The sequence below is a fragment of the Poecilia reticulata genome, linkage group LG17, assembly GCF_000633615.1.
Source record: "Poecilia reticulata strain Guanapo linkage group LG17, Guppy_female_1.0+MT, whole genome shotgun sequence".
Lineage (NCBI taxonomy): Eukaryota > Metazoa > Chordata > Actinopteri > Cyprinodontiformes > Poeciliidae > Poecilia > Poecilia reticulata.
The window spans coordinates 28,943,365-28,969,025 of record NC_024347.1 but is presented as its reverse complement, the minus strand read 5'-3'; the positions used below and the strand labels follow the sequence as shown (position 1 = coordinate 28,969,025).

Sequence of the window (25,661 nt, the reverse complement as noted above, 5' to 3'; positions counted from 1 at the left end):
ACTGAGATAAGTGGGGTCAGGAGGTCATCAGGGCCTGTACAGCCGTCAAAGTCCACTGTATGTATTTATTTATTTTTAATGTAAGCATTAAATTCTTATTTTCATTTTTAAAATTCTTATATTTGTACAAATTGTGCAATTGAGGCTTCCTGATAGATTTATGACAGAATTAAGGTTGTTAGGCTAACAAGCATTTTATTTAATGACGTATATAAAGATGATTCTGCAGCGATATTTATCAAACGTACTCTTACAAAGTTATTTATTTATATTTAGATGCGATTCAAGGATTTCGAGTTGATTTTGTTCCTGTTTCTGCAGAAACGTTTTGCTCAATGTTTAAGCAATCGGAACTGTTTCAGCGTTCCCTCCGCCCCTCTCGATGTGCTGACCTTCACTTTCTTTGACATTTCTTCACATAATGTGTGTCATCTTGAAGTGTTTTTCATTTTGAAATATGAACAGCTAAAATGCTGCAACACCAGTTTAATATTTTACTTCATATATACAAACTTGTTTTAACCAGGAAAAACAGGTTTGTACACTCAAAATGGAAAAAGACAGTAAATCTGACTCATCTTTTTCATGTAAAAGGACTAAAGTTAATCCTATTTGTTAAAGGATAGTTTAATTAATGAGGGAGAATTTTTTTCATATGTTTTTATTCCCTCAGTCAGTCCAGCCTGCATGATATCAAGGCTTTGCAAGATGATTCTGCTTATTTCACAAGACCTGAGATAACTGGAGGTGCACCTTTGGATGTAAAACATTTAAAACTCACCGCTTAAATTGGTGACATCATGAAAAAAATAAAATTAAAAAATATCAAATTTCAAGGTTGTGTCCAAAGTCACAGGTGTCCTTCATGTTTTAGGTGTTATTCTGCTTCAACACAACTGAACTTCATTAGTTTTTAGAAGCAGTATGTTAGTTACTGTTGGAGGCTTGAATGCTGACTGACTGCAAGCAGGAAGGAATGACATCCACATCAGAACTGATCTCACATCAGCTTTAAATCTTCATGATCCCAGTCAAAACTACCATATGATGCAATGGTTCTTGTGTTACTTGCTTAGAAATGTGCAAATGAAATATGTCCAAACCATATGTCCAATAAATCTGCCATGAGTTTTAATAAAGTACTAAAAAGAAGAAAAAAAACTGCTGTTTTCCAACTTTAGATTCTCTTTCATGTCCAGATCTGATGCAAAGCCGGACTGATGCATCGATGTTTGGAAACAAAGTCTACAGAAATGATTTAAAAGTCTCATCATCCTTCTTCTTTTTAAGCTATTGGAGAATAAACGTCTTATGGAGCAGAACATTCTAGGAGCGTGAGGTTTATTGTGAAAGGTTTCAGTCGGAAGCGCTTCCGTGGTGATGATGCTGTGAGCGGCCGAGCCTCCAGCAGCAGAAACGCCCTGCATCCTCTCTGCTCTCCCCCAGCATCCATCCAGCCTCCGCCAGCCGGGAAGGGGCCGCTGTGGACGGCAGGACAGACCCAGCAGACCCCGCTGAAACCGATGGCCTTTTAAAGCCTCCGGAGAAAATAAACCCAGCCGAGAAATGGATTCCCTGCCTTCCTCCTTCCTGCTCTTCCTCCTCCTCCTCCTCATCACTTCCCCGCTCTGCTCCCCTGCTGCTGCTGACAGGAGAATCGGTGAGTTTTAGATCTAAATATGATTATTAATGACAAGCAGCTGCAGAGGTTTTCATTACTGAACCTGACAAATCCAGACGTGTTCCTGCTGGAGATGTGTGATCTGTGTCAACACTGGACCAGGAAGCGACGGGCTTCACCTGAGCCGGAGAAAAACAAACACGGAGGATCTGGAATTCATTTCGCGACAGTAATCCTCCGCAGATCACAACCTGGCAGGAAAACCAGGAACCCTGAGCCTGAGGAGCGAGAGGTCAGGGAAAATGACCAAAAATATGAATATGAGATCATATTATTTACTATTACACTTTTTAAAATGTGGAAAAATATAATTTATTTTAAGCATCAAAAACGTAAATATATACGAATATATCTTTGAAAAGTAAGTTGAACAAATGAAAAAGTATAATATGTATTTTAATAATATCAATTTCATATATTTAAACAAGCAAACACTTTAAAAATATTTTTAATGAAAAGCAACAATCTGAATCCATAATGAATGAGCAACAAAAATGTTAAATAATAAATGAACACACACACACACACACACACACACACACACACACACACACACACACACACACACGCACATACACACACACACGCACACACACACACACACAACTGTATGTGTATGAATGTGTGTGTGTGTGTGCGACAATAGGAATAATTGCAATAAACATTATCACTTAAGTTAAATCAGATATGCAAAAACATGTAAACAACAATTAAAATTAAAGTACAAAAAATCTAGAATCAGTACAGGATAAATACCAAGATTAAGTTGCATAAAAATCTAAACAACTAATAATGGATGGTACAAATTTAATGCATAAATTAAATTGTTTGAAAATGTGGCCAAAATGTAGTTTGTCTGAAAAATTTAAATACAAATTTTAGGACTTGAATAAAGTTACCAAACCTCTCTAATGAAATAAGAGAAGTTTTATTTACATAAACAAGCCATGTAAACAAAAATTAATGTACACATACTTATACAAAGAAGATGTTTCTAGAAAATAGAGTTTGTATCAAATTTTAAATTGCAAACTGTTGCAATGAAGAGAAAACATCCATTAGTGCCAAATCAATGATAAACGAGACGACACACACTCCGGTGTCCGTCGTTTCTTCCTTACAGATGCACATATTGATCGGAAATTTGAAGTGCGAGTTTATGACGTCTCCGGCACAAATATCATCTATTTATAGATGATATCTAACATCACCCCACTGACTTCACCGTGTGGAGGCTGCAGGGTGAGGAGACCGAGCTGGGAGAGGCTGCTCGCAGGGAGACCCCCCCGCTCCTCCTCCTCCTCCTCCTCCTCCTCCTCTCTTCCTCATATTATATAAGAAGCTCGCTGAGAGAGAGTATGGCTGCTTCAGTCTGCTGAGGAGACGAGCCACTAAAGTCATAAAGTCAAGATCTGTAGATAATATTTGGAAATAAAACAATGTAGATATTAAACACAGCATGCAGTGATTTATAACTGTAGCTACTTTTCCAAATGTTCCTATGTCTGTCTCAAGCTGGTGGTCCGCGGGCGCCCCTTAGTGGTCTGCGAGGTACTGCACGTAAACAACCGTTGGTTTTCCGTGACGTTCAGTTAGCTCAAAGTGCGACGCTAAGAGGAATAGAACAGGAATTAAGTCTTTGAGAAATTTTGTGAACTGAAGGAAACATAGAGGATATTTATAATGTTATTTATCTTTATAATTCAAAATTTAAAAATAGAATTTAATGGGTGGGGAGTAGTGTGGCTACACAATACAGTAGGTGGCAGTATGTACCTTGAAGTTGCTTGCGGTCCGCCATTATAGAAAAGAAGAAGAGGAAGAAGCAAGTGCAGCGCTACTGTTAGCTTACCAGAGACTTGTGTTTGAAAATAACAAATGGCTTCAGACCAGGTCACTAAAAAGAAAGCCTGGAGATATCGGTGGAGAGTTTCTCAGGGTGAGTTGCGGAACTTTTGTTTTTGAACACTATTACGATGTATACAAGCATGCAGATCTCTGTCTGCGGTGTCTGAATGCTACATGCAGGTTGAGGCGGTGAACAGAGCTCCGCCCCACGCCGACTAACTGCACCGTAACATCTAAAATAAAATTATTTATGTTGGACTTTCTACTGGCTGAAAGAAAAGGTTTGTTTTTGCCAAAGCAACTCAGGTCTATTTTTCTCTTATTATGCTTCTAAATTACAAATAGCCATACATTTTATTACTGCTCACAACACTTGTAGTGCAAAGAACTTTTTTTTTTATTTCCAGGCGTTTCCTGTCATTTGAAAGTTGAGAATTTGTAAATACTGAAAACGCCCTGAATAGACATGTTCATGGTTTTATCAAGGCCAGTCACATTTACAAAACAGCTTCACTTTAGGAGGAACAAAAACAATGAGTTATGAGACTAATATTTTCATTTCAGGTTGTATATTTTAAGATGTTGTGTTATTGCGGGGTGATTTCTAGTTTAGGTCCTCCTTGAATGTTTGTTAAATGGGGTAAGTGGTCCTTGGCCTGAAAAGGTTTGAGAAACACTGATCTAGATCTACATTGACCTAGTTTATAATGTAAATATTTTAGCACACTTGAATTAAGACAAAACTAACTTACAAGCATCTTACAGGAGCTTGCTTTAAATCAGGAATTCCTTAAAATTGATTTAAAAAAGTACTATTTCCACTATCAGATTATTTCACTTAACATGGAAAAAATATCATGTCATAAGTGAGATAATCTACAAATTGAGCTAGTTCTTTTTTATATCAGTATTAAGTAATTACTGACCTAAAGAAAGCTTCTCTATCTTGTTAAAAAGTTATTTCTAAGTTAGTTTTGTCTAACTAGACAACACTTGGTAATACTTTGTATTTTTGTAGTGTACATTTGTAACAAGTAATTCACTCAGCTTTACCACTTTTTTCGCTTTATTTCCTATTAAAAGCTGACACATCAAATCTGTAATTCTTGGAGAGGCAGCAGCCGTGCAGCTGCAGGTCGGAGGTCAAATGTTGCTCTTTCATATCAAACCAAGCCAGACATTTGAGCAGGATGAATGCAGGCATGTGTGAAAAAGTGGATGGATGGATGAATAAATGAAGTTTGGATGGATGCTTGGAAAGAAAGATGTGCTGCAAACTTAGTTATGCAGGAAAAATCTGAGTAATAGTTTTTAAATTCACTGTAATTATATTAAAATGTGAAAAAATGTTTAAGTAGGTCAGCAGAAGCTTGGCGATGGAGTAAAAAAAAGAGAGAGTACAAAATTCAATCAGTTTTCTTTTGGGTGTTTCACATAGATGCAATGATACAAGCATAAAAATAAAGTAAATGTTATCAGTACATTCATAAAAACAACATAATTTGTAGAAGTTTTTAAAATTCTCATAGAAAGATCCTAAACTTAAGCATTTCATTAACATTAAAAGTAAGTGGGTCACGTTGTCCCCAGTGGGTTGTGTATATTAGTTTTTAATCAAATATGACTCACCGTGACCTTGTGAAAATAATATTCGAACACTATTTTAAAGTGGAATAATTTGGCTTCAGGGAGCCGCAGCAGTGAGAATATCATGACCCAGTAGTTTCCCTGCTTTCCTCGTCTTCTGTACAACATAAAACTCCAATAACTGAGTCAAAGTCATCTAGAAATCCATGTGATCCCACTGCAACAGTTTTTATGTGGCTGCTTTCTTCAGAATGGATCAAAATAAACTTTGATTTTCAAGGTATGTTTTTGTTTTTTTCTGAGTTTTATTAATGGATGCATAGTGAGAGTTTTCTAATGATTGGAAATGGTAAAACTAGACAGAAATAAAATGATTGTGCTCTGTAGTCACCTGCTGAACAGAAACTGTAAAGTCAGCCATCTTGGCCTCATGAATGACGACGTTAAGATTTTATATTTTTGTTATTTCTACTGCATGCAATGACTTTCAGTTCTTGCTTTTTAATAATTTCCCTTTTTAAATAAAGAAAACCTTCAGAGTAGATGATTTGTTTTTGTTTATAGCAAAAATGTATCCTTAGAAAGGCCTTCTAATTACATTAAATTGGTGATGTTCAAATGTTCAATTTTTTAGGGTGGTGATGCAGATTTTTTTTTTCTAATATATAAAAAAAAATCATTTTTTCCTGAGTCACTTGCAACTTATGAAAAAATATATTTTTGGTATTAATATTTTCCTTATTGGCTTTTGTTCTGCCCAGTTTCAGTTTTGTTTTGTCTTATATCACATGCTAATGTGTTAGCATATTTAAATTAGCATGGGCAATGCTAATGTAAACATTTGTTTAATGTTAACATTTAGTATTTTGTGAATGCCAAATGTTTACAGTTAGCATGTGTACATTAGCATGCTAATGTAAACATCAGTCCAAAGCTGAATACATAAATTCAAACTGACTCAGAACTTCATATAACTGTGAAAGATCTACTGAAAAACTTTAAAGCGTCTGGATGTTCGGTATTCACGAAGGTTCAGGGATCACAACCATCTGCAAACATGTGAAACCTCGTCTAAAAAGCTTTTATCTTCCTGTTTTAATAGTTCAGACACTAAATATACCTTAATGTGCATTAATATTCACATTGCGTGATTTAGTGCAGCTGGTTGTCATTTTTTCCAGTATGCTCGCCTGATGTGTGAACATATTGAGTTTTTGTTTTTCCTTTTTGTTTCTTTAATTTGTGCTTTTCTTTGCTACCTCATCAGCAACTTTGGTTTTGGTTTCATTTCTAATTTATTTCTTCTTTCCACTGGATCCCTACTTCGTCCTCATTAGGTCGTGCTCTGATTCGGATAACTTTGAGCAGATAGAATAAGAAAAAGTAATTAAAAATCAATTGGATGACATTTTTTTTTATTTTGTTCACATTTTTTGTAGTTTTGAAAAACCCTATTTAAAAACCTTTGTTTTTATTGCATTATAACAAAAAAAAACCTGTTGTTTTAGGCTTCAGTTACCAATCTTCCTTTTTGCATGAATATGTAATCTTTGTGGCGGTCCGGACCCATCAGATGGGGTTTGTTCGGTAAACACCGTCCCAGCCGCTGATTCAGTTTCCTTCTGGACTGAAAGATGGTGACAGGCTCAGCTGTGGGACTTCTTAATCATTAACTTGGACCTAAATAAGGCTGACACTGCTTGATCCGGTGTGACCGTCGCCTAGGCAACGCTCATTACCATTTCATATGCGATGACTTGCTGGCCAGCTCGGTGGAAAGCTGCAGAGTTGCTGAATGAGTAAAAATATCTCATTTATCTAAAGTTTGCTGCGGCGTTTCTGAAGGAGATGATTTTAGTAAATAAATAAAAAGCAGAAATGCTCAGAACAACTCATGACGGGATGATATTCTTAGAGGTTGTTTGTTTGAACTCTGGTTAAATGACAAAGCGAGGCATAAACTACAACCAGATTTTTACAAACTAGATTGGATTTATGATCCTCAGTTCTCTGCAGAACCACCTTTCATTGCTGCTGCAGGTCTTTTGAGGTTTAACTCTACCAGCTTTATAATTTACGTTTGTTTTTTGCATAACACATAAACCTCCGATTGATTTAAACAGCAATTTTGAACAGTAATATTGGAGTCTTAATAAATCTGGGTTTGGATTAGGCCACTTTACCACACTCATTCTCCTCTCTAATAAAGCATTTACCTGCAGCTGTGACTCTTCGTTTAGGATCGTCTGACTTGACGGTTAACCTCCTCTTCTAAAAGGTTTTCTTCTTGGATTGCTACCCATGAACAAAGAAGCATTCCCACAGGATAATTCTGCCATCACCATGTCTCAAGTGAGGTGAATTTTACGCTTAGCATTCAGGCCGCAAAGTTTAGTTTTGTCTCATCTGACCAGAGGAACTTATGTCAATGTGTCCCCTACTTGGCTTCTAGTAATCCAAGCTCAAAGCTAAGTAGCTTGTAGCTACTAGCTGCAGGGCCTTTTCTGGCTTTCTTCTCGCCTATTAAAGGAAGGTTTTGTAGATCGCTTGTTGTCCCGTTGGCGGATATTCTCACCTGACCTCCACAGTCACCATGGCTGCTTCTATAATTGATGCTCTCCTTGCCCTGTCTGTCAGGTTAGGTTTGCTGTTGTGGCATTGCTGTGAAATGTTTTAGATTTGTCTTTAGTGCTAACAAGACTATTGTTTTCTAAACCTGTGAGCTTCCAGGGATAACTTTTTATCTATAAAAAAATGTTGCCCATAAATATAACTTAACATTTAGCTGCTGTTCCATTTATGGTTTACTTTAATAGTTACTTGTCTGAATAGCTAACAGTTTATTGGTGTTGAAGCCGATGGTTTTAGAGGAAAACTTGTCACTCAGATGAGTTCTTGCCTGCTGCAAGCTGCTTTCTCTGGCTGTGTTGACTGAAATCTCTCTGGTTTCTGATCAAAGCTCCAGAAAACATGCATCCGTTCTGAGCGTGTTGCTCTGTTTGGCCATGCAGGGTTTGCTGGTAACTCCTGGACGTTTACACTTTAAAATAGTTTCCGCACAACAAGAGGAGATGTGTTGAATTTTAGTTTTTTTTCAGATGCACTTTTTTGTGCTAAGTTCTTACTTTACATGCATATGCATGAAGGATCCCATGGTTTGCTTTTTAGTCGGTAAGTTTGTTGAGATCAGAGGATTCCAATAAGAGCAAGTCTGAAATCAAAGCCTGACAGCTTGGTGTAGCAATAAAGGAAAAAAAGGATCACAAGAAATGAATGTGAGGGGGCGTGACTGATGAATGTTTTGTTGCTTTGAAAGACAGAAATCTGACAATTTAACCAGTTTGGATGAGCAACATCTTGTATAGAAATGGATTTCTTTGCACAATTGCGAAGTGCTTCACTTTTTTATGCTTGTCTTAATGTTCTGGTTGCATGTTATTCTGATTAATTGTTTCTGCCAGAGCTGCCACCAAGGATAATTGGACATGTTTTAAAGGAGGCCAGCAGAGTGAGAGCCTTTTCTTTGTGCAGTAACACGGACATGGATGACATGCCGGTTTTACCATCCGTGGGGAAATGCTTTGATAGTTCATTAGAAAAGCTGAAAATGAAACTACAAAGTTGGTAAAAGCTTTTTAACGACTCTGGTTTCTTGTCTTCTAGCCAGAAACATAAACACAGAGGAAACGATGTGTTTTCAGGAGAAACCTGAAAATAGAAAGGAATTAATCAGCAAAGAGGTGTGAAGGAGTTTCACACAAATATATTTGGAAAAGTGAGATTTTTGGCTCTCTTCCTCTTTCTTGGCAAATAAATTAGTGCATTACTGCCCCCTGTGGTGGTAGCGGTGCATTACAGGCAGTTGCGTTTAGAATCAAGATGTCTGTTTCTAAGTGAACTTTAGAAAACTTAGGAGTGACTGGCTCAGTGGGTAGAGGACTTTTCTTCCAATTGGAAGGTTCTGGGTCCAATTCCAGCTTTCACATGTTGTTGTGAAACTGGACAAGTACTTTGTCGAGTCAATATGACGCGAACAGTGGTATACAAGTTCAATCCTGCTTATGTACCCTGCATAAAGAGATGTTTGATGTCTGTATTTTCCAAATAATTGGCTAAAGACAGAAAATGTTTTCTTGAAGTCAAAAATATGCACATTTATTGATAGTATGCAGTCTAAGCGTATTTCACTGCTGCCACCAGTTGTTTTGGAGGGGAACTGCAGGCGTTGCCATCCACTGGCTCTGACCCTGGATTAAACTTTGCTTGTTCTAGATCACTTAAAATTACTTTATTTCGATTTGCTGATTTAAAAAACAGAAAGGAAAAAAGAGATTTAAAAAAATATATTAAACAATTTTTTATAGGCCTATTTATATTTTCTCTTCGAATTCAGTATTAACACAGCATTGAAAGGCAATTCTACCAAATACTTTCATTATTCAGACATTTATCTAATAATAATAATAATAATAATAATAATAATAATGTCTTGATCATACTAACATAAAAAAGAAAAATTTGTTTGTTTTTTATGTTGGACAGTGAGGGGAAAATGTTTTATTTCTCAATGTTCCACTAGAAACATTTATTTTTTAAAATATATTTTATAAATATTAGTCATTACAGGTTCTTTATTATTTAAAAAGGTTAAGAACTGTCAAGTCTTAACCTAGAAAATATTTTTAATTATCTGCTTCACAAGATGTAAAACGAATCCATTCAAGGTCACCATGTCAGTCTGACCGTCAGATTTCTCCCCCAGGTGAAGCAGGTGTTTGACGCAAGGCGACAGACGGCACTGTGGGAAATGTAGTGCTCGTAAAGGCCTTGCCAGGAGGCTGTGGCCTGAACGCCGCCGTTCCCTCACAGAGTGAAGCTGATTGAAACGTGGCCGTCCTGGCAGCGGCACAAAACTGGCTGCAGAGAGAGGATGAAAAACCAAAGCAGGAAATCTGAGTGGAGAAAAATAATGGAGCTTCACCTGCACTGCAAAAACTGAAATCTTAGTAAGATTAAATATCTTAAATTAAGGAGATGTTTCTTGTTTTCTTTCTGACAAGATAATTTTTCTCACCAAGAGGGATTTATGTAAGAATATTTTTCTTATTTTAAGTGTTTTTGTACTTAATTATCTCAGTAAGATATAAAAGCTTAATGTTAAGAAAATATTACTTATTATGAGTAAATATGTGCTAGAATCTAGAATATCAATATTTACCAATCAAACTTCAAGTCTAGAACTTATTTTATACAAGTAAAAATTTCTTATTTCAAGCACAGAAAGTGAAATCACATACTTAATTAAATGTATTCAGATAATTAAAACAGACTATGTCCAAATGGAATCCTTTGTGTTATTGTCAATGAAAAATTAAAAAAACCCATGAACTTATATTCTTGTATAAGTTGGCAGAGTGTACAGGAAATTGTAATTTAATATTTAAACAATTGACATTTAACACAACAATTTCAGAAACAATATCAGTTTATATATCAAGATAATTCTTGGCATGTTTCCGTCTGCTGTGGACCTTAATCTGATCTTCTTGATGCAAGATGTGGGACCTCTTACTGACATGTCATGAAATTTCTGTTGATGTGTGATTTGAAATGGCTGGTATTCCACACAATGAGATTAGAATCAACAATATTGATTAGCTCAATGTCATGATAAATATTTTAACTTTTGGTTTATATTTCAAATTCTTACTTTATAAGTTACTAATATTAGTTTGAACAATATTTTATTCATCATGTTTGTAACCCCTTTTATGACATCATACAATCCACATGGGAAAGCGCCCAAAATGTCAGTGAGATAGTATTAATGTTCGATACAACAGATTTTCTTTCCGATCCAATACAGAGTAAAATTTAAGGTGGTATTGGCAATACAGATCCCATACTTTGTGCAAAAGACAATTAATTTGTTTCTTAATTAAATAAAAAATAAATGTAATCCATATCTTGGCTTCATAAAAAGAACACAATGTACTCTGATGCACTCATTTTAAACTCAGAAGTACATTGAGAACAATCTCGTTTACTATAAGCTATTTTAATTCAGCAGAAATATACAAAACATATGAAAATGGAGTTGCAAACTAAAAAAAAGAAAATTAGTAAAGTAATAACCCTACTAAATACATCCTTGTTTAATTATTAAAACTACTATAAAATGACAGCTGAAATAGCTTCATGTCACTTTTTTTTATAATCTTGTCAGCATGTTCATTTCTGAGTGAGTKAGCGTCAGCAGCACGCTGCGCTTGGGCATTACGTCCTTACACATTACATACTTACCAGGCGGAAGAAAAAGTAGTTCCCATTAACAACGTTTCATTTAGGCAAGATCTCAATAATTTAGTTACTTTTTAACGTACTCTAGTTAATCTACATTATCTCAAATTACTAAAGTGTTGAAAGTATTGATCCTTGGATCTGACAATAGATTTTAAAGAATTAAGTTCTGGTATCGGAAGAATCGATATTTCAGTATCAATCCGCACATCACTAACGGCAACGCCAGAGATCATTTAACTGCCCTGATTAACGGTTAATTCAGTTGTAACAGCCTAACTAAGCTTTTATCTACTGTACTTTTATAAGATTTTCTTTTGGCAAATTCTCTAATCTCGGTTGGACATGAATGAAGATGGAGGACTTTTTTACGTGTATAGACCCTACAGCTGCTGTACTGAGAGGTAAGTTTAAAGTTGTCTGTCTTTCTAAGATAAGCTAACTGAAGCTAGTTAGCATGTCGTGATATGCCAATTTTCATCCGCGGTTAAAGAGCCGCTCTTGTGAATATGAGCTTTGAACAGTTATTAACCACAATAGCTGTGGCTTAAAAATATCGACACGAGTCTTGGTAGCTTCCGTTTTTTAACATAGCTAATATGGCTTCTCATTCGTAGCTTTTGATTCGGGAAATGGTTAAAGAGCAATTCCGCCTAGTATTTCACTAACTGAGGGTGTTTGATGTGCTGTAATTTAAAAACTTAAATGCAATGAGTCTAAAAGCCTAGGTTAGATATTCCACACTGTTACCAGGATATTTTAAACACTATTTTTGATTTGTGAATTTAAGTAGTCCTAGTTTGATTTAATTAAAATAACTTTCTTGCCATCTTGAATTCATGTAATATTGTAATTGAGCACATAAACTAAAATAAGACTTGTTTTATTTTTCAAGTAAACCAAACTGTTGCCATGGTGAAGCCTATGCCAGACACATCTCCAATCACGTATTGCACCATCTACAAGAAACTTTGGGAATTGCAAGTGACGGCATCCTTCACATTCTTGAGGTAAGAAATTCATGATACTGATTCATCATTACACTGATTAGTCCCTAAAACGTGGTTTGTTTTGTGACTGTTTTTCTGTCTGTGCTCCAATTAGCAGATGACCCAACAACTTCAAACAAGACCACTTTTCAGCTCTGTGGTGATCGTGAAACCAACTTTCTACTGGCCATTGGAACCATGCCTGCCCTGATCTTCTGAAAGGAGGACATCACAGCTACTACACCTTTCAGCATCCGTGTGTCTGTGGCCACTCCTCTCTGTGCTGCTGACAGACGTCTTGAGAACGCCGTCCGTAACTGAGGCAAGACTTCCACATATAAAAGGCTATGGCTTACTGGAAGAAGTTCATTGCGGGGGAAGCTCCTATTGTTGACATCTAATCCCAAGATTTTTTTTTTGCTTTGGACAATTTGGTTTGCTTGACTCTTAGTGCAGCAGATGTGTCAGATCGTCATTGTTCTGTCATTTTACAGGATTGTTTCAGAATCAGATGCCCATCCAGACTTAAAATTCTGACCAGTAGTCATGTTTTATTGTGTTTATGTGAAACTTAAACGTAATAAAGATGTTAAAAGTAATTGAACTCATGTCTTCATTTCAGCAAGCCAATAACATCTCTTGTTCCAGTATTCACAGGATCAATTTTGGGATTTTTGTCTTAGCATAAGAACCTTGAGTAAAGCTGTGACAAAATATATATTTTAATCCTATGCAACAATAAAAATAAACTAGATTTAGGTATATCACTGCAAAAAGTCCCCTTTCAAAAACAAGAAAAAAAAAGTACAAAAATAGGGTATAATTTTCTTAAAATAAGAAAAATTATCTGCCAACAGAACAAGAAAATTTATCTTGTCAAGATTTTCCAAAACAAGAAAAAATATCTAACCAAGATAAACCTACAAATATCTTAAAATTAGTGTATTTGTACTTAAAACAAGCCAATTTTACTAATACAAATAGAATATATGAGATTTATTTTCTTAATACATAGAACATTTGTCTTAAAATAAGAAAATTTTACGCTATTTTAAGAAATTCAGTGTCAAGTAACATTTTCTTTACTTGAGATAATTTTTCTTAAAATAAGATAATATATCTTACTCGTATAAGTAAAATTGGCTTGTTTTAAGTAAAAATACACTAATTTTAAGATATTGTAGGTTTATCTTGGTAAGATATTTTTTCTTGTTTTAGAAAATCTTGACAAGATAAATTTTCTTGTTCTGTTGGCAGATAATTTTTCTTATTTTAAGAAAATTATACCCTGTTTTTGTACTTTTTTTTCTTGTTTTTGAAAGGGGACTTTTTGCAGTGTGGTTGCAGAAAACTCAGATTTAAGATGAAATATGGAAAATAATCTACCACAAAACAGCAGGTTGCATTAGAAGCAATGTTATTCTATTTTATACAACATCTTTATTGTGCTACATAATAATGAGTTGGATTGTTTGTGGTTTAAAAGCTCAGACCATGCTGTCCAAAGTGTGGCCCTGGGGCCGTTTGTGGCCCTTGAAATGATTTTGTTCAGCCTCTGGCCACAATTCAACAGTGGTAAAAAACTGGCCAACAAAATAGAAAAGAAGTGGAAACAGTCTGAAGCCCTTTCTTTGAATATAATTTTGGATTTTTTTGTGTAGATTAAACTAAAACTGCTGCTTGATCCATTATTTTAAATAAGATTTAGTTTTTATTAACTCATCATGTTACGTAAATAAATGAAACAATCATAATTTTTATTATTTAATACATTTCATGGCCTGCCAGTAATTAAACATTTTGGTCCCCAGGGCAAAAAGTTTGGACACTCAGACAAAAACAGCTAAAAAAAAAAATCATATTTGAATCAATCCCCTCTTCTTGTCTTTGTCTTAACCCAGTTCTCAGACTGGGATATAAAAGTAAACTGTAATTAATGCATTTTTCTGCTGGTAAATATTCAGATGGAAGTCAGAAGACCTTCCTTCTGCCAAAATAGGCTTACAGCGTTCGTCTTTCCAACATTATAATTCCTTTTTATTCTGGGTAAGCCACTTTGGGTTCCTTTCCCATCTCCTGTATTTTTGCTTTTTTAATGCGGCTCTGCAGGAATTAATCCAAACACTACACCAGTGGCTCAATGCTTTGGCAATGAAAGTCAGATTTCTGCTTTCAGTGAAGCATGAACGTGTTTATTTATACTGATGTCCACAAATAAAACAAAACCGTTTCTCATTTCAGCGACATGAAAAAGCTTATTGTAGATGATTTCCATAAATACATTTTGACTGGAGAAAGAAGCCGTCACAAACTAATTCATGTTCGCTTTAATTAACAGAGTAGTTCTTGGGTTCATATGTTGATTGCCTTAGAGGATTATTTTATAGAAATAATTTGGTTTTCTGTATTTACATGAAGCAATTGTTTGTTATAACCTCAACGTGCATGGAGAAGATGGTAGAAAAGAACATCTTTTTTAAGAGCTTATTGCAAAAACTTGGATTTAACTTTCAGACTTATTGGTGACAGAATAATTCATATTTTTAAAACTTTTTCCCTCTTTCAATATTCAATGGACCTGCGCCTATTAATGTTTCAGCTTTCATAGATTCTTTTGTGGAATGCGACGCTGTAGGAAAGTTAGAAAAAATAAAAACTGCAGTTTCTCTGAGTTCAAAATTGAAAATAAAGATTTATTTTCTTGAGTGAAATTGGATTTTTCTTTCTGTGGACTGCAAGAAATAAGCCATACTTAATAGAAAAAGACACTTCTGAGTATTAATGGGCTACAAGAGCTGAGTGAAATGAGATTTTAATACACTTGACCTTCTTTTTTTTATTTTTTTGTACATAATCACATTTTTAGTCCTATGAATCCTTCAGATTTTTGTGTGATTCTCTTCCTTCACCACCTCATTAAATCCTGCTATTTTCTGAAAATGACCCCAGAGGTCAGCGAGTTCACTCCCACGGTAATAATCAGGACAGGAATGAAAACAGGTTTGGAAAAGCTTACTATGGAATCATAAAAACACATTTGAAGGCTCTGGTTAATTAAACAACAGTTTTTGCAAAGTGAGTTCTTGTTTGAGGCTAAAATTCAAGGATTAGCTGTTTTTACTAAAGTTGAGATCAGCGTTCCCCCTGCAGTCTCTCTCTCTCCCACCTGCAGCCGTTTGTGGCGTTCAGGCTCTCAGGTGTGAACATGTGCAGCTGCTCGGAAGTGAAACCAGGAGCCTGGCGGTCGCTGCTGCTCTTTGATCCCTGAAAAGACGGAGAGATTCGCTCTGAGAGCAGCAGGTGTTGCCGTGGTTACAGCATCTCCGTTAATTTGCAGCCGTTTTTTTTTTCCTTTTGCATAGATGTTTATTCTCAGGCTAACCTTACCGGCCTTCGTTTCTACAGTTAGCACAGCTATTCACACCTTTTCAAGTTAATAAAGTCGATAATCACTTTGAATTAAAAGTGACAATATAAACACGTTATAAACACTTTATTATAATATAATGGTTACAGAATTTTTTCCCTTTAAACAGACAACACACACACACCAGGTGGACTTTACTAATTTGATTCAATTTTATGCAGGAGTATCAGAGTAGAGGGGTAGGAATACATATTCATTTTTTTCCCAGATTTTTATTGTAACGAAAGTTTAAAATCGAAAGTTTAAAATCAGGTTTTAAAGGGTCAGTATTATGTGCTTTCTTTGTAGATGGTGCCATTTTATAGCATAATCAGGTAACTTTGTTGCCTTCAGTTGTTAAAAAAAACGTTGAATATATCAAAAATATGACTGAAAATAAACTTTTCTTTGTAATTTAACGTCTTGAAATTGGGCCTCTGTGTCTTTAAGAAGCTCCTGCCCTTCAGGAAGCCATCACAACATGGCTCCTCTGTTAACCCTTTAGCAACGTTTGTAACAGCGTTTCACTGAGAAGCAGCTCCTATAATGAGCCACAGTTCCACCAGGTGTTTGCTAATTGTTGCTGGCTAGTCTGAAGGAGCTGACATGAGGAGTCACGGAGGAGAACTGCTTTGTGATGATGTAGCGCTCCAAAAAGTCAATTTTACATAACATGACCCCTTAGTTTTCTTTTAGTATATTGTATTTTTTTATATAAATGAATTAAAACTCCGTCTTTGTTTCAGTTTAGTGTGAGGCTCAGTTTCAGCTCAGTTTATTCCCAAAATATACTAACGATCTTGTCCAATAGCATCCAAAACAATCAGATTAAAAGACTACAAATCCTCATAAGAACGAAACCAGTGTGTGTTGCATGCTGGAGATTTTTCAGAAATAAGAATTTCCAGAAAGATTTCAGTTTGTTTTATGGAAGCAGATTAAAGCTCAGCCATCGTGTCCTGCTCTTTGCCAGGTCTCCTGAAAGCGGAGCAGAATAAAATATGGCCGACTCTTCTCCTCTCCCCAGAGAGCTCTGAAGGAGCTGGACTGATGCATCATCCTGTTCTTCCTCACCCCAGAGTTAATTTAGGATAACTGCAAGCATTTACTGCCCACAGCTGACGAATGTAGCAATAAGAAGCTGCAGCTGAAAACAGAGATGATGTCTTAGTAAGTTATTAACTCTCATATTGCTGTCTGGAAATGGAAAAAACAAACAAAACAAACAAAAAACAAAACAATCTAAAATTGGGTTAGAAAGTTTTGGAAATGGATTATTTTATGGAAGAACTAAAGAGCAGGTTTAGCTGACTAGCTGTGTCTCATTTCAGACCTACAGGTCTAATAAAAAACATCAAGTTATTGTTTATTTATAATTATGCATCATTGCATACAAATCTCCTATTTGAGCTCCCAACATTCTGCTACCAATAATATGTGATGCAGCATTAAAAAAAGTAATGCAGCATTGGTATAAATTTAGTAAACTGACCCGTTTGCATCTTGTTCTTCTGTTTCTCTGACAGGTTGCCTGTTTGAGAACGAGTTGTGTTCTTCATACGAGATCTGTGTCAACGGTAAGAAGTCTCATCTTCAGATGTTTTCAAAAAGTTTCCAAGATCTTTTCCACTTTATGTCATTGTGGAAAATACTTGAATGTCAATATTTAAGTCAAATTTGTTTGCGTAGAACATTTCAGAAACAATCATGGAACAAGCAATAAAGACACATTTAATGCTAATGATGGGCTGTAAACAGGTGGGTTTTTAGCACTGTTTTAAAGTCAGTGTTTCTGATATTTTTCAGTTTTCTGGAAGTTTGTTCCAGATTTGTGGTGAATAGAAGCTGAATGCTGTGTGTATATTGAACTCTGAACCCTCTGGAAATGCTGTTTTTTCTCCATTTTTCAAAGTGGTTGTACAGCAAAATATACTTGGAGTAAAATAATTAATCCTGTTTTAAAACATTTTCCTTTAACTCTCACTGCGTTTATAGTAATTTTGGTTCATTTCTCTTTCCGATGTTTCAATTCTTTGACGGTTGCAGCTTCCTTACGGTCCCACCATACAACTTTGATCATTCTGTACTTTGACTAGGCCATTGTGGAACCCCTATTATTTTCTTTCAAGCCATTCAGTTGGCCTCATATTTGACTCCAGAATCCAGTGAAAAACCCAAATCATCACCGCTCCAGTTCTCTTCTTCACACTTGTGGTTTTCTGTTTTTAGCTACATGTTTTGCTGTGTGGTTCATTAAAAAAAAAAAAAAAAGCTTTCTTCAAAGTCCGTGTTGTTTGTCTTTTTCTTGCTGTTTTGTCACAGACTTTAACATTTAGCATGGTAATGTAGCCATATTTAGATCCTCCAGTCTTCTGTCTGTAACTGTGTTTTGAAGACTGATTTTTATAAAGAGCAGAAGAAGATCGTAGCCGTAACACAGCAGCTCTCTGTTTATGGATGCTGCTGTTTATGGATGGATGGTTGATGAGCAACAGGAGTATCATCACAATTACTTAAATCAAGTTCTTCACTATTCTTCCATTGATTAACCTCATCCAAAGTGTCGGCACGGCTTCCTTCATTCTTTGTTTACGTCCAGATTTACTGCGTGTGGCTTCTTCTGGTGCAGAATTATGATGCATGTACAACATCAGCGACATAAAAGTCGGATAAATGCAACATGACATCAGACTGCAGCTGCTTTGAAAACTATCAGATAAATTTCTGATTTAGTTCCACATATGGAAGTGACACAAGTCTTGGATCTAAATGGCCGTTTTGGTCTAATTTTGAATTTACCCTTATATTTTCATCATAAAAACTATTTTCATTTCCTTGTTTGGTATCATTATTTTCAGCACAACCTAAGCTTCATGATTTTACAGTGTTTGTTTCATTTTGACAAAATGCATTATTCCACTGGGTGAAAAAACACACAAAAACAAAATCTGAGTAAAAAAAAATCATGATATTTGTACTATTATAACATTCAAAAAAAATATTGATTGAATCGTTTTTACAGCCTAAAATGAAACTTTCTTTTGTAAATTTTAAGAACTTGTTTATAAACATAGCCAAAAACTAATTAGTATATATTTTTACAGCACATTGCGGGCAATTTTCCAGGCGTTTTTTTCCCCCATTATTTCCACGTTGTCTGCATTGAAGTCTGCCCGGATACGCGTCAGACAAAATGGCCGACAATGCTTTCTGATTGGTTGCATCAGACATGTGGTACGTTTGAGGACATCGGGAAAATGGAGTTCATGTTGCATTCATTCATTTTTTGATCATAAAACATAACGTCTGGTGATTCTAATATCCACCAATATGGTGCGCTAACACGATCGAACATATTTCTGGTTTTATTTCGAAGTAAATATAAAACAAAATCAATATAAAAACACTACTTTTATAAAGTTAGAAGTCTCTAATGTCCGATAAAATTGAACTCAACACTTCTCACGCCGCCCTTTTTTTTTCTTTGAGTGGCTGAGGAGTTTTTGCCCGCTCCACAGCAGGCGTCGACTCCAGAGGCTAAGGCCTTAGTTTATTTAAAGTGTTGGATTCAAGATGAGTCACCCAGAAATCTATTTTTTGTTTATTTATTTATGTATGTGCAGATATTTTCCATTATAAAGTGTGTATAACTCAACACTTCCCTGTTCTGTCCTCTGGAGTCATGAGAATTACTGAAAATATACCTGAAAACAAATGAAACTGAAAACATAAACTAAATTTATAGACATTTTATTTCATTTACGAGAAGCTCTGCTAAACAAAAAGCGTATCTTTTTGTTTTAAATCAGTGCTGATTATCAGGATTCAGCTGTTGGACTCGTAAACACAGCAGAGCAGAAATCTGAGCCCACAGATAACTGAACTGTTGTCTTTTATTGGTGGAGAAGCCTGGATCCAGCTGTACGTTTGCAGTAAATTCATTAGCTCTCTCATTTCCCGTATTGATGGCGTTCTTTTTAGATGCACACATAATCTTATTCCAGTGAAGTGGGAGCGGGGAGAGAAGGATGCAGGTTGTTTCGTGTGGTGATGAAATCCTTTTATTTTTAGCGGCTAGCTCTCTGTCTGTGTCGTGGATGCTCTGGGTGACCTTTTTATGTCACCCACGCGTCTTTAGCCCTAAATATTTCATCACACACTGAGGAAACCCTAAGAAAGAAACTCTGTTTTAGAAGATGCACAGAGAGAAAGACCAAATTTACTCTTATGACTGTTAAAACATGAATTGAAAGCAGCAGATTCGGAGCAGCTTGTTTTGGATGAAAAGCCAACAGTAGCTAGGTTTCCATTACGCATGTGAGAAAAACTTTGATATTTTGCTAATGTTAAAAAAAGAGCTATTTATAATAATTAAAATCACAAGTTCACACCAATAAATCGGTAAAAAAAAACAGCAGAACCGCCATCTTTGGCTTTTCCGTAAGTAGACAACATCTAGTTGTTGATCTATTGAGTCGTGTGATGACAGTTTTATGATTTAACCTTAATATTTCTGTTCAACCGACTGCAAAAATATGTTATTGAAAAAAATGAGAATTACTGTGTTTCCCTCAAGCACATTTATTTCTGTAACTGCAATTTGCTTGAAACAGCCAATCAGACACGAGGGTCTCGCATAAATTAATTCTATATTTAATAAATTACTCATGTTGAATTCCAGTTTTAATAAATTCATGACATATTTAAATAACTCTTTCATAAGTTATGCATTTATTGCAGTTTTACACTCTTCACCCAGATTTTAATGTTTTATTATCAGATCCTCCTTTGTTTCTGAGTTTCCTCTCGGTTCCCATCCCGTCTCATCGCGGTGGGATAAAAAAGTGTCTGAGAGTTTCAGACCATTAATTCACCAGATTACGTTTTAAACATCAACAGCATCCAGGCGCAGAATCATCTCTGCTTTATAGTTTATCCTTTTGCAGCACTTTTAGGTCACTGTAGGGTTTTAGAGAGAATAAAATCACTTGTAAAACCAAAAGCTCAAAAGCTGAAGAACGTATTTAATTTAGAGTTTTGCAAACATTGTTTGTTCAAGTATTTTTCACAATAAAACGTCCCTTAATCAGCTTTAGAGTGCAAATACTGTTTTCATGTTTTTCACATGTAAATGCATAGAAAGCTTAAACTTAAAATATGTTTTGATTACTGAAATCTTAAGGGATTTCAGCTGTTTCGTAGCTTTTAATTTTGTGTTTATCAGCTTTTCCTTATTTATTAGAAACTCTCTGTTTCTGCACGTCATTCAGTAATTAGGCTCAAGCTTTTTGTTTTAGAAATTTGCAACAGAATTTCCGTTTTTAATTATCCTGGATGATTGTCATAAAATGGGAGCAATAAAACAATTCAGTGGTGAGGCCACCTGTCAGTTCAGCTTCACCTAGACCTGAATATTAAAGACGACGACTCGGCAGAAAAGTTTGTTTCAGCTGAGTCATGTGAGGTGAGTTTGGCTGTTTGTTTGCTGATGTCAGTGCAGGTTTGTGTCTGAGCTGCTCCAGCTGCTGGACGGACAAACTGCTGGACAGGCGCTTTACCAGAGCGTCATCAGAACTGGGGTTGTGTTAAGTACCAATGAGCAGTCAGTATCTTACTACTAAAGACAGCAGAATTACAATCAGCTTTACTGCCAAATATTTATGGCTTCTGTTTTCAACCACTCACAGCATGTAGCCGTAAAGTATAAACTTTATTAAAATAAAATATTAGGGAGGTCGATGCAGGGTCCGCTGTTGAAAACCACTTCAGCTCTAAATTGGATTCCTAATTTAACCATAAAGGTAAAATCCTGTCAATGAAACTGAATCTTTCTGGTAAAAACAACAATTTTTTCCCATAAAGGTTCGTGTTGTAAAGTAATTGTAGCAGCTTCCTTTAAAAAGGAGGAATAAACTTTAAAAACCAGCAGCTCTGTTTATCATGGTGGCCACATTTGAGCAAACACTGCAGACGTATCTGCCTCGTTACAGAAAACACATTCACCACCTTCATCTGATCCTTTTACACAGTCTGACTGGATTATTAATCCAGATTTAACCTCCTTGTGAATTTGGAGGAGGTTTTAATGGCCAAGTCCAGATCAGAAACACAAACATTCCTTATGGTAATCATATGATAGTAAAGCAGTTTAAGAATAGGTTTTAGTAGTTAGCTGCCTTAATTGTCTTTCTACAATAATCTGCTGTATTTATTGGTTCTTGTTGTGTAATTCCAACCCTTCCAGCTCATCTGCCATCTTTAACATCCAGGTGAAAATGTTGAGCTGCGGATCAGTCAGAGGGTCCTGACCTTTTCTCCTTCTGTATCTGCTCACATCGAGTCTTTAGATGGACAAAAGCCAAAGGTCACAGGGGTCAACTGGACGTCACGAGCACTGGCTACTTCATTATGGACTATATTTATTTATTTATTGAACTAATCTCAAAATGTCAGCTTCCCCTCTTTGGATCCTGCAGGCAGAGGTCATCATGAACATGTTGTCCATGTAACTGATGACATTTTTTGAGCGGCTTCTACATTTTCGTTTGCTTTATTTAGAAACGATTCATGTATTTCAAGTTTTGTTTGATAGAGATCTTACTCCGATTTACAGAAGAGTTCATACATTCAACATTTTTCACATTGGAGCAACAAACTCTAATGTCATTAATCGTTATCTTATGGGATCGCCTGGCAGGAAGTAGTGGTTTATTTTTGAAGTGGATACAAATAGTCAAATTATGAAAAGTATCGTTTGCATTTGCATTCTTCCCTCTTTTACTCAGATACTCTGAGATAAAATACAGTGTCTTCAGAAGTCACCTATTTTCATTAAGATAGTCGGGTGATACAAACCATCAGGATACCAGTTACATACAAATGACTTTAATGTGTAGCTTTCATTTAATTAGATTTTACTGTGCAGATTTTTCCACAATTAATTGCTTTTTTAAATATATGTAGAGAATCTGCATTCATAACATTTTGTATCATACAAATGTAAATGTGATTAATTGATTGCAATTCACTCAATTAAAGATTTTAATAATTTTAACCCTAACCCTAACCCAAGTCCCTCCACTAATAAACATTTTTTTTTTTAGTAAATGCACATAATAATGGAATTTAATATTTTAATCATCATTTGATTTTTATTTACACTCCCAAGGAAGTAAAAAAAAAAATGGAGAAAATAGCAAAACTTTGTTCTTATTGAAGAATCGATGTCCACTGGCCTTGAACCTCATGAAGAAAAACACCAGGAAATGTGAATTTTACACATTGTTTAAGTAATAAGTGAAAGAGCCACAATGCTAGTCTTTAACAAATTACATCCATCATTAATCCAGATTTTGCATATTTATTGCAATAAAAATATATCACCAATCCTAGGAGTGATTCTTCCGTGTTTCCCAGAACTTTAATGATTCTCCAGAACCATGTTTGATCTTGTTGGGTGTATTAGAGGCTGCGTCTCTGTAGAAATCCTCAGAGCTGTTAGCTTGTCCTTCATGAACCAGATGGACTTGAATTAGGCTCTTTGTTAGAAGATAATCTTGTTATCAGGACTTGATTGCCCTTCTCACACATCATTTCTCCCTAAACCGCCCAAACATGACGTTTGAATGCAAAAATTTAAATGTTTCCCTAAATCAGTGAAAATTCAGTGACTCTGTAGAAAATAAATGTCAGGTTGTGTATTAATCTCGTTTTGCATTTTCTTATTGCGCATTTTATTTTGTCAGACGTGACTGATGAATCAAACATTGATCACTCAAAGGTGATTCCTGATTTTTAAATCTGCAGCAGCTTCTGTTTAAGATGGAAATGGTCGCTCAGCATCACCGATACCGAGTCGTACACCAGGTGTGACCCAATCATCAACATCACATCATCAGATTCTGGTTCTCAATGGGTTTTCTCATTAAATACTAAAATATAGTATCAAAAACTTACCAAGTATTTTTGATCTGGTCTTTAGAGAAAATATCTTAGGACACTTGAAGTAAGAGAAATTTAACTCACAAATAACTTTTCAGCAAGAAATAGGAACTTGTTTAAGGCCAATAATTCCTTAATATGGATTTAAAAAGTACTACCGTATTTTCCGCACTATAAGGCGCACCTAAAAATATTCAATTTCCTCAAAAGCTGACGGTGCGCCTTATATATGGACCAGTATTGAGCCACAACAGGTCTAGCAACTACGGTAAGCAGCCGYCGACTTCGTTTTCCCCCGTAGAAGAAGCGCGCGGTGCATGCTGGGATAGTTGTCAGAACGCTGGTTTGTTAATAAAGTTTGATAATACATTTAAAGCCAAGGTGGGCGGAGGGGCGGGGGAAGAGAGAGAGACTGCGGCGGCAGCGTGTCGGTTGGTCTGTGTTACCCAGAAAGCAGTTGGGCACGGTGTTGGTCGCAACACCAACACCGTGAGTGAAACAACGACTGGGGCAGCTACTATATAAAGTACTCGGGACCATTTCTTTACAAATGTGGATGTGTAATAATAGAGTACGGAACAAATTGGGAACCCAAACTGAAGCGTCTATTCTATGCGCCTTATAGACAGTTTTAAAATAGGCCATTCATTGAAGGTGCGCCTTATAGTGCGGAAAATACGGTACTTCTGCTTAGAGTAGAACATTTATCGTATTGTTATCTATTGTAATACATTTCTTATGAGAATGTTGATTTATCTTTGTCACAATAAATTTCACTTAAATGACGTATTAAAAAAAATCCTAAACTGTCCTTATTTTCATATTATTTTTTGTTCAACGAGCGTATCAATAAATAAACATTTTTTTATGTTTTTCCAGAGCAGTTTGTGTTTGTGGGGCTGATGTTACTGTGCCGTACAGTTACCTAAAAAAAGATGCAATAAATAGTTCTTACTGTTATAACAACAGCACCACAAAATGCAGTTTATACAACTTTAAGTCCCTATCACCCAACACTGGCCGATTATTCCACCTAGAAGACATTTTTTCTGTGTTAAACACATTTTAAATCAAATGTTGCACTGAGGCTGAGAGCAGGTAAAAAATGTTAGCTGTGGATCCGCGTTTTGGAGACGGTTTGGAAACAAACGGCGCTCTGATTCTCCTCGCCTGATCTGGGCCGCCTCGATTAGCTGTGAGAGACCAGAAGCCCTGCAGTGGGCGTTGCCATGACAACAGTGTGAGAGGCGGGCGGGCTCGGCTGCCTCATCTCCCACCTGCGACCCGTTGCATGCCGTCTCTGAAGCACAAACAGAGTCTCAGAAAGTGGAATCGCTGCTGCTGTTATTTATAATCGTCGGGGTTTCTATCTGCAGCTTTCAAGCGTCTCTAAACATCTCAGGTTTAATCCGTCTGTGTTTGGAGTTGGACAGTCCGGTTTCAGCTGTTTCGGCATTTTGCAGCTTTCAGAGACCAAAAATATATTTTTACCCTCAGAGCAGCTAAATAACTCATTTAGAGCTGCAAGTAATACGTAACCTTTTGGAAAAAGAAAACTTATGTTTGCCTTTTTTAAATGTTTGTTTTGGTTTTACAATAAAGAAAAAGAAAAGATTTGCAGAAAGATGGATGGACAGGTTTCCTTTTATGGAATTCAATGCAATTATTCCACAAAAACCTGAATTGTCTAACCCAGTGGTTCTTAACCTGAGTTCGGTCGAACCCCAAGGGTTCGGTGAGTCGGTCTCAGGGGTTCGGCAGAGCCTCTGCCGCGGAGATAAAGACACACTTGTGTAAAGTCGTGATGACGCCCCGCTTAGCCAATCAGAGGATCACGTTACATTGCTTAGCCAATCAGAGGATCACGTTACATTGCTTAGCCAATCAGAGGATCACGTTACATTGCTTA

General features: G+C 36.0%; 1 protein-coding gene and 1 long non-coding RNA gene across 3 annotated transcripts in view; both read left to right on the top strand.

Annotated features, from left to right (window-relative positions):
• The first annotated feature begins 1,362 nt into the window (after nucleotides 1-1,362).
• The window catches only part of LOC103480019 (receptor-type tyrosine-protein phosphatase N2-like), a 166,445-nt gene continuing 142,146 nt past the window's right edge, over nucleotides 1,363-25,661 (top strand). Inside the window, exons 1-2 of one of the 2 annotated variants that reach the window (XM_008434755.2) lie at nucleotides 1,363-1,660; nucleotides 17,338-17,388. In XM_008434755.2, the coding sequence (XP_008432977.2) occupies nucleotides 1,567-1,660; nucleotides 17,338-17,388 (145 nt within the window). In that variant the 5' untranslated portion in view covers nucleotides 1,363-1,566. Of the gene's footprint in view, nucleotides 1,661-3,544; nucleotides 3,621-17,337; nucleotides 17,389-25,661 lie in introns of those variants that run through there. The other variant, XM_017309950.1, reaches the window with a different exon arrangement.
• Nucleotides 11,347-13,187, top strand: LOC103480007 (uncharacterized). Its single transcript, XR_536025.2, has 3 exons — nucleotides 11,347-11,820; nucleotides 12,312-12,426; nucleotides 12,521-13,187. It is a non-coding gene; the product is annotated as an uncharacterized LOC103480007 (long non-coding RNA).